The 10,561-nt window shown below is 36.3% G+C and overlaps 1 protein-coding gene across 1 annotated transcript; it reads left to right on the forward strand.

Moving 5' to 3' along the window:
• The first annotated feature begins 1,510 nt into the window (after positions 1-1,510).
• LOC115441529 (ubiquitin carboxyl-terminal hydrolase 31) lies at positions 1,511-10,164 on the forward strand. Its single transcript, XM_037447076.1, is given in 15 exon segments — positions 1,511-1,962; positions 2,219-2,410; positions 2,725-2,859; positions 3,066-3,200; positions 3,869-3,972; positions 5,111-5,231; positions 5,554-5,701; positions 5,789-5,935; positions 6,107-6,291; positions 6,465-6,571; positions 6,757-6,930; positions 7,014-7,109; positions 7,181-8,058; positions 8,061-8,210; positions 8,295-10,164. Coding segments are annotated over 15 exon segments (2,946 nt in total). The 5' UTR covers positions 1,511-1,626; the 3' UTR covers positions 8,333-10,164.
• The last annotated feature ends 397 nt before the right edge of the window (positions 10,165-10,561 follow it).

Consider the following 10,561-nt stretch of genomic DNA (forward strand, 5'->3'; position numbering starts at 1 on the left):
AAATTGTATAATGTTTAGGTCTCCTACTTAAAAATTCATAACACTCCAGTTTTCCGTTATTTATTTCCAATTTTATATGGAAATTTAAAAATTTTATACCTTACAGATATGATCTTTTTCCGTCTAATCAACAATTACTATGATACAATTATTGCAAGGGCAAATTCATAGATTTCACACGTGCCTTTTTTGATTAGGTTACTAAGCATAGAATTGAAACTCCATAATCTAGAATATTCTCTTCAACGACTACCTGAGGTTGTAAATTTGAATTAAATATACATCACTTTTATGTAATGTTTTAAATCATAATATAAATTTTCTGTTACCGGTGTAGATCAAGTGGATACTTAGCCATAAATATGTTTGACTTTGGGTACTTTTGTATGCCACAAACCTCACATTTTTATACACATTAATTCTTTTCCCCATTCTCGCACACAAAATCAATAAACTACACAAATGTAAACAGAATTAGAGTCAATATCTCGGAATAATAAGAATCACTATCTCGTAACACACACTACACAAATTCCTTCAAGAAGAAATATACACGAAACGGAAAAGCTGGCTCAACTCAACGTATTCGGCATAAAACATAACTTATTATTGAACATAATCGCAATAATACAATTTTTTGCAAATAAACTTCAACAATGACAAATCTACCGTCAATAATGGCGGCAAATTATCAACTATCATGGTAGCCAACATACTTTCAAAATTTATTGGATTATTATGTTGGTACAAGATGTTACGATGAGACATCCTTTTGTCAACCAAAACTAAACTCTATGTAACGGCATTAAGATATATAATCATTCATCATTACACAAAATGTTCTAAGTGTCCACCCCCTGGTTTCTAAAATCTACATTTCCGTATGATTTTAATGCTCTATGGTCTTCACGGCCGAAAGTCATTTGGACTGAAATTATCTTCAAGCCAAATTGACATTTGCAGTGTTGCAACTTTAAAATAATGAATAAAGAAGTATATAAAATAAACATTATGTCATACCATAAGGCTAAGCTAATACATCCGGAATTGCGTTTTGAAAAAGAAAAGATCTTACAAGGCGCGTATAATAGTTGTCCTAATTTCCACCTATCTTAAATTCAGAAGTATTGCTACTTTCTCACCTAACATTATAAAGAAAACTGGGCCACCTTAGAACAGGAAATTTTATGAAAGAACTTAATAATTATAAAAAAAATACACTTACAATTAAATAATTTCATTGATTTTGATTTGAATGATTTAATGATTACAAAAATTTACAAAGTGATTGAATCGGAATATAATCCGATATTGAATTCAGAACGCTTCCCAATGTTATTCATTTCAATCTAAGAAAAAGTTATTCACATATTGAAAAATTCAACACGTGAGTGAGGAATTATATGGGATCCGGAGTAATTTGAATTCAGATTGAATTGTTTCTGAATTCACAATACAATTCCGGATGTATCAGTCTGACCATAAGGGGCTAATGGCATAGATAATTTAAAAAATATAATCAAAATGGCGTTTACTTCAGTGACATATCAATGTTTTCTATTTTATTTCTTTGTTGAAAAAAAGTTTTAATTATTTTTAGTATATTTCACAGTGCTATGTTCTACTATGTCTACTAACAATCTGTCGTCAGTATTTAAGTCCTGTTCAGAAAGTGAACTAATTAATGAGGTGTCCGAGACGAATATGGCACAAAAGCAAGTGGAGGGGTCCCGGTTGAAGCGCACTTTTACATTACCTCGGAATCCTTTTGGAAGCAACAAAGCTAGTTCCAGTAAGAATAAACTTCCTGACAATGATAGCAAAACAACAAACGCAGCGTCAAACCTTTTGGAAGTTCAGAAAGAGGAAAACGGAATGGAGAGGAAGTTGTTCAGAAGGCCTTCATGGAAACGATTTTTGAATAAGATAGCCCAACACATGAGTACTGTACACGTATCTGGAGTAAGTATACGTTGAACTTCTAGATGGCATAAGCAACAAGTTAGAGTAATACTATGAATATGTACTGTGTGGTTTCAGATTTAATATGCTTGACAGAATAGGTAGAAAGTTTTCTTGTATAATTAAAATTTGTCGTACCTTTGTTACTATAATATTTACCACCTATGTTTTTCCTCTTGTTTATTTCTAAAAACTATATTAATATTAAATGTGATTTCCAAGTAACTCAATACATATTTTGACTTTTTAAAAGCAGGTTAAGTCAGCACCAGTTTTAGTAAATGGAGATAGGATACCATGTGGTGGCGATCCACCATGGCCCCCTGGTGCAATGCCAGCTGCTACCGGCATTAAAAATCATGGCAATACCTGCTACATGAATGCAGTTCTACAGTGCCTCTCTCACACAGATGTTATAGCTGAGTACTTTGTATTGGATCATTATAAGGTCAGTATATCAGTAGTTCAGATCACTTTAATAATCATATTAGGACATGATTCATGCACTAATATAGAAACATTACTCATGAATCATTGATTTATTTGTTGGAGAGATATTTGATAATACTTAGTAAAAGTCTAACTTAGCCATCCTCTCTATAATAATGTTATGAGAGTGTAATGATACATATTTGTTTACATAATTTTGGCCACTTAATCACCATCTTTACACTCCCTGTCTTACTGTTAACCAGTTATGTAATGCTTTAAAAACTTTTCTGATAAAAGCAAAACCATTTAAAAGTTATATTTACTGATCAGGTGGATTTACAAAAAAGGAACAAAATAAATTCAAAAAAATATGGCACTCGAGGTGAAGTCACGGAGCAGCTGGCCACATTGCTGAAGGCATTATGGTCATGTCACTACACACCAGACATGAGTACAGCTTTCAAGGTGAATAGACCACAACTTATCTCTATGTTTATGATGGATGCTTCATTACCATAAAGTACTCCATTATCTTAATAGCTATTTTTAGATCATTTGTATATAAATAAACATAGATGATATTTGTGTAACTTATTTATTGCTGCCAAATGAATGGATTGTCAAACTTTTAATTTTTCATAACAACATTATGATCAGTATATTATTTTCAGAGAGCAGTTGAAAGGCATGGTACACAATATAGAGGGAATAGTCAACATGATGCACAAGAATTTCTATTTTGGCTGCTTGATAAGGTTCATGAAGATTTAAATACAGCTACGAAGAAGAAGTACAAAACAATTAAGGTATGTTATTAATATTTTATTCAAATATAATTTAAATGAATTGTGCTATATTTAGGGTAGAGGAAAACCTACTGTAAACTAATATGTACATTTCAATTATCTATTTTGTAGCCACTATAAGTGACAGATCAAAATCATTATTAAAAAGCTTTATGATATTCAAGGAAGGAACATACTAAAGCTCTTATTAAACAGCAGTCAGGATGGCTATGCAATGTGTTCAACTACATAAAGTTAAACACCGAGCGCAAAGGCTCTTTGTGACAAATTCTATATTAACAAGTATATTACAATTGTTTATGGCCAGCGTTTCAATGCTTAACCAAAGCTTCTATGTAAACAAGTAATTTCATCTTTTCAAGTATTGCTTTTGTTTAGATCTGTTCAGTTACACCAAATCAGAGTTATTAAAAAGTATTTGGATATTTGTTTATGTAGGTGTTAGACATAGAAATAAAAATTGTATTGATACATCAGGAGAAAATTATAATATTAAAAAGTGCAACAAAATCCAGAAAATACTTTTTTAATAGATATTTATTTGCATATATTTTCTCATTTTCCTAAATAAGGTACAATTTTGAGTCTTTCTTGTTTTTTTTTAATAAAGAATGCTTTAGCACCTAAACAGTATGACTAATATGGTTTTGGTATTTTTCATGTTGTAGAATACATGCGGTAAACCAGATGAGGTGGTTGCAGCAGAAACCTTGGCAAACCATGCTAGGAGGAACAGCTCATTTGTGCAGGCTGTTTTCCAGGCACAATACAGGTATAATGAATACATTTCACTATAGTGGTGTGGTGACATACTTAGGCTATGTTGTGTGATCTACTGCAAAATTTATGGTGTTGCATTTTAATATGAAGATCTGTAAGATTTGCCTATGACTAGATTCTTGTTTTATGTGGTGTAAGATTACACCCTGTCACATTTATATGAGACAGAAATATTTTTAAGAGAGTGCAAGTCCATTTGTTTGACTTCTTAGTATATCTGTAATTAATTTTTATAGTAAAAATTATGTAATTTTAGTAAATATTTGTATCTAACATACTGGTACTTAGTAGATAGGCCAGAGGTCTTATCTAGAGAAGATTCACTTGCCAGAATACTTGGTGGCTGGCGCCAACACGCCGCACGCGGCTTCTACGTTATTTTATAGGAACAGTCACTGATCAGAATTCTGGCTAGGCAACCATAAGCATGTTTATACACACTCATGTGAAATATACATGTTATCTAATTAATTCATCCCTCCATTTGTAGATAAAATATTAACAACATACCTACTTGCTAAATAAATTAAAATAGTTTTTGTTTATGTTGTTTGTAATTTAATATTATGAATAATAAATTGATATTTTTGCTGTTACATTCCTACTGCCTAGTGACACATATTATTAATACAAATAATATGATGAAACTGTGTATAATAAAAAGTGATACATAATGATGTCATACACCATATTTATTAATACCACTAATCTATTGTATGTTTGTATCTTGTATGCGAGTCTGGCTGCATAGTTATTACAGCAATGTCCAGTTCTGTTGATATGGACTGTAATGCTCTGGTTTGAAGGACTTTTAATCAAACAAATTTCTCGGCATTATCATTTATGTGTTATTTCTTGTTAATTATCATTGACATTAACCTTGAAGGAAAACAATGTGAGGTAACTTACATACCTAAGAATTCTCCATAACAATTTCGGCAATGCATATTATGTGAAGTCTGTCAAATCAAACTAGGGCAGCATGTTTGACTAAGACTCAAACTCCCTTGGTAGTGTAGAAGACCGATGCCCAGCTGTGGAACAGTACATAATGCAGGGCTGGTATTATTTATTATATATGAGAGAATAAAGTTTTAGTAGTTGCTTCATCAAATTTGTTTCTACTACAGGTCTGCACTGACATGTGCGAAATGTGAGCGCACGTCGTGCACGTTTGATCCATTCCACTGCGTGAGCGTGCAGCTTCCGTCGAGGCTGGCGGCTGCACAGCCATCCCCACTACCTGTAAATGTATGTATGAAAAACTGCTAAACTGAAAACCTCTTGTATAAAATTGTACAATAGAATCAATGTTTCTGTAGTATAAATGACTGATACTTCCTTCTACTGATACTTTTATATTTATAAGTTGAACTGAAGTTAATCATCTTTATGTTGTGACCATATTGCGATGGGCACACCTTTCATTAATAAATCATTGTCTTGCAACATGATAGTGGTGATGTAAAACAACATGGTGTGATAGTTTGTAATTACTGTTTTTTATCAGAACTAATCAAAACCAATGTGTCTCGATTTCACCATGTTAAACTGAAGAACTTTTTTATTTCAGGTCGTGTATGTGAACCAACAGCCGAGGCAAGTTCGTATCGGCGTGGAACTAACTCCTAACGCGACGATGGAAGATTTACGTACAACATTGCACAGCGACACCGGCATTGATAGGGATCATATTATCTTGGCTGAAATCAACGAAATGGGTATGTATAAGATTATAATTTAGAGAAGGTAGTAATAAGATCCGTGATAGAATATTGTATAATCGACTAATGTATATTGATTTGTAGGTTGGTGCAATGCGAGGGCGGGTTGGGAGGTGGCTGGAATTGATTTCGGCGCGCTCTACTGTATAGAGTCGCCTCCGCTGCTGCAGACTCCCACCACGCCGTACCTACTAGTGCTATGGGTGAATCTTTTGGACGGAGAGAGATTTGGTAAAATCATATATACTACTTATTTCTAACTAGCATTTATTTGTACTGACTGCAGTACATGAAAGTACCTTACGATATACATATGTCGCTTAAATTATAGTCCTTAATCGGTTCATAGCCAAAAAATCTCGTATATTCTAACAATGTTCAATTTTAATTGTTAATGAACAGGGTCACCGTACGCTATGCAAGTGCCCCGTGAGATTTCGTACGAAGACCTCCAGAAGTTGATGTTGAAGGAGATGTGTCAGGTGGTAGCCGAGCGAGTGTTGGAGAACGCGCAGGGCACGGACATATTCCGCGCTAGGATAGCCGAGGCGCATCGACCGAGGGACCCGGCCTATTTGCAACCAGAGGTCACTATTAATAAATTAGTACTTGCTTTCCTCATTCAAAATACGATGGCAAAATTGATGTCTTAATGTACCCATCTTTATGTTTCAATTTCGGAGAGAATCATTGTTCCCGCTTATAAAAATTACCAAATCTCAGTGATCACGCTTAATTATATCGAAAAATCTATTTTTAGCTTCCTCATCCGTTATTTGCCCTCGATGTGGAGCAGGCGTTATGTTCGCACGACAAACACCCTCACCTCCGATTAGAGCTTCTCTGGGATCCAGCACACAGAGACAGGTAGCTTTATAAACACAATTTGTATGCTAGGAGAGTTTTAACTTATGTGTATCTCTAAAGATTGTCAGGTGGTTGTATTGGGTTGTGATTTTAGACTAGAAAATGTTGAATATCGTTTTTATCGTAGTCGTAGTTAAGTTTATTTATATAGTAGTTTTTGTTACATTGTTGAATAATCCCTGCAGCATAATCCGCGAAGCAGGCGAGGCGTGCGAGGTGCACGTGTCGGCGGGCGCGGGCGCGGGCGCGGGCGCGGGCGCGGGCGCGGGCGCAGGCGCGGGCGCGGCGCCGCTGACGCTGCACGCCTGCCTCGCGCACTACACGCGCGCCGAACATCTCGCGCAGGAGGACGCATGGAGGTCACTAATAGCCACTATTCATTATGTCGGTCGTTTAAATAATGCTGTATATTATAAATTATTATATTTTGTTGTATTTACAGATGCCCTCAGTGTCAAAGATACATGCCTGTTGTAAAAACGCTTGGACTGTGGTCCCTTCCTGATATATTGGTGATACATTTGAAGAGATTTCGACAGTGAGTTTTGTTTATAACTTTTGTTTGTTTTATTTTTATTTGGCATGAAATAATAAATAATGTATTTTTAGGCAAGCAAAAGGCCGTACAAGTACGAAGTTAACGACGATGGTCGAATTTCCCTTGAATGACTTCGACATGTCGCCGCACCTCGCGCGGCGGAGTGTGCAGGCGTCGGACTCGCCCGGCCACTCGCGTTCGCCGCGGCGCCGCCTCTCCAAAACTCCCAGTAACACACCGCACGACAACATGTATGACCTGTACGCCATCTGTTATCACCACGGAGACGACTTAGAGACTGGACATTATACGGCCGCCTGCAAAAACCCCTACGACGGCCACTGGTATAAATTTGACGATTCGAGAGTGACGTGTGTTGACGACGAAAACGCATACAGTGAATTAGTGAACAATACGGCATACATGCTGTTCTATAGGCGCCGACGGCCGCATGTGACGCACACGTGCTCCACCGATGAGCACAGCGGACACTGGGCGCTTCGTATGCCGAAGCATGTGAAGAGACCAAGCGAGAGCTTCAACGAACTGATCGAAGTGAAGGAAGAGCCCGTGGAGGATTCCAAGAAACTGCTAGAAAATAAAGAACACGATTCAGAGTCCGATGTCACCGCGTTAACTCACAGTCCCACACTCTCCAGGAGCGTGGACAGTCTTCCCGACGACCATGTGACAGAGTCGACATCCCCTGTCAAACAAAATACCAACGTAATACACAACGCGACGATCGTACAGTCGCCGACGCTGCAGAGGCCGCTGATAGTGGAGGTGACCGGCAGCAGCGGGCGGGACGAGGCTCGCGCGCCGGAGGGCGAGAGCGTCGTGCCGTACATCCACAAGGACGTGCACGTCAACCCGCGCATGACGCCGGTGGACGCGCGCCGGCCGCGCCCCGGCGAGTGCGCGCGCGCCGCCACGCTGCCGCCGCCGCGCCGCACGCGCCGCACGCGCCGCTCGTCGCCACCATCAACGGACTGGAGTACCACCCCACCACTGAGCACCTGATGCTATCCATGTTTCAGGACTCTAAGTTTATCGTCCCGAGGCACGCGGCGCATATTACCGGAGAATCTCATAGGACAGGTCAGTACGAAACTCACATACACTTGCGTGCCTTACAAAATGTCTGTGAATAAAGTTTGTTTAATGCGCGCACACTTTTCGCAGGAGAAAAGCCTGTATGGACTACTCGAATATCTACGTGAGAGAAACTGATTGTGCTGCAGAGATGTTGTACTTCACAAAACTTATACTTTTCACGCCAATACTTAGATCTGAGATTTTTATTTAGTTGACGAATGATTTTTACTTAGGCACGGTGGAATTATGTACCATCTTCGAATTACGTCAATCGAACGAACAGAGGCTTACATAATAGCTTGTGATGTTAATTTATTATTGTATGTATACTGATGCAAATCTTTGTGTTGGATATATTCATTTGGACTTGTAGAGCTGTTTGCGTGTTGTATAGGTTTTCCTCTGTCTCGTACTTTACCAAAGATTGGTTTTTAACACAATACTCGCGAAACTTGGAAGGTACGTGTCAATCGGAACATGAATAGTTATTTTCTCAGTAATAATATCCAAAGGAACGACGGTAACGGAGTCCGTTTGCCTTCCTCACCAAATAAAAACGTTATGATACAAACCGTATAGGTACGTAATATAAATAAATATATTATAAGGATACTATATAATAATATATTTGTCAAAATGTAAATGTAGCTAGCGGGCGTGACAATGTTTTAATAAGACGTATGTGCCTTGGCCCTAGACATGTTGTGATTTTATGAAGTAAAATACTAAATACATTTTTCTCCATACGTTGCTAGTATGATAAAGATATTTGTACAGCGATTTTGACGTATCTTTACGCATTCAAGTATTTCCTAGTTCTCTGACATATTTAAACTTTTGTAATATTTGTTTTATTCAACATCATATTTTATTTCAGGCAATAACAATATTATAACCTTTATAACTGTCTCACGCTGTATAAGTTTATTCTATCTTTAATGGGTTAATGTTATATAAAAACCCATTTTAGCGAACATAGTTTTTCTAAGTTAGAATATTCATCACCAAAACCATGATGAGCATTATACATGTTTGACAAAATGAATACAAGTAAAGGTTTACAATGTTTGTTATTGTCACAATACAGTACGCCATATTGTTTTAAATATTGTGTGTGTGTGTGTGTGTTTTCATGTATATTTCGAGGTATTTGTGTTTTATATGATTATTTATAAATCTATTGTCTATATATTATGTGGATTTTTACAAGTGGAAATTTACCTTATGAAATGATATTCGGTTTTGGAATTGTTTTATGTAAATATATTGTTTGTTACAAGTGCAGGAATCTAGATTATGTTCTGCACTTGGATGTGATTCTCTATTTTTTCTTAAAAGACAATTATTTTTAATGTAATAGCAGTGAATATTATAATTGCTACGTTATGAATTGGCCTAACTTATGTCTTCAAGATTATTTTCTATTCGGTGTATATTAAGATCTCGTGAATTCGATTTGACATGAAACAGTAAGCAGGCCTTTCTAAGGCGCAAATATTTGAATTGTGTCGCAAATATATTTATTAATATAACTCCAACCTCGACAATGAAAATAAAAAGTTACTTAAATAACTTTAAACATCATTGTACTCCACGACACAAAACTGTTCTGATGTGAAGCGAAAAGTAGAAAACGTTCAAATCTTATTCCTTAATTATCTGTAAGTTTAAATGGCAGGCTCTCAATTTCATGTTGGTTATTTACTTATTTAAATTTAGATCATGTAGAGGAGTAACGACTGTGGGTATAAATATATGTTCAATATAAATTCAAAATAATAATATGGACCATAAATTAGCAATTACGATAATTATAATGAATTATTTCCCGTTGTTTATCCGACGGGATGTATGAAATATACGAAACTTCAGGATTTCCGTGTCTAACGAGTAAACGCAACAAAACGAGTTATGATAGAAATGACAAGTAGGCGTGGTTAACGTGCGAACTGCGAAGTAATACGGAATTTTCACATAACACGTTGTTAAAGACCAAGCGATGTACACTCGATGTGGGTGTAGTATTAAAACTGTTTAGAAATATATTCAGACAACACGTGCAATCCTAATTAAGTTTAACCCAACCAAATATAGAGCCATTAGTTATCTTTTATTAAAAGTTTATGATGAAATAGAAACTATGGCTGACATGAAATGTAGTTAATTTTTATATTTAAAGACATCTGCGAATGAGTCACAGTGCATAGTTACTATTTACGCACTTAACGATAGCTGTTAAACTGATTGCATCGCTATTGAAGAGACAAGCACTTCACGGTTTTGATTGTAGTTGTAAACATAAATTAATGTTTTGTAGCGGACATTTGATTATAGTTAATCTATATTTGGGAAAG

Source organism: Manduca sexta, unplaced genomic scaffold, assembly GCF_014839805.1.
Source record: "Manduca sexta isolate Smith_Timp_Sample1 unplaced genomic scaffold, JHU_Msex_v1.0 HiC_scaffold_57, whole genome shotgun sequence".
NCBI lineage: Eukaryota > Metazoa > Arthropoda > Insecta > Lepidoptera > Sphingidae > Manduca > Manduca sexta.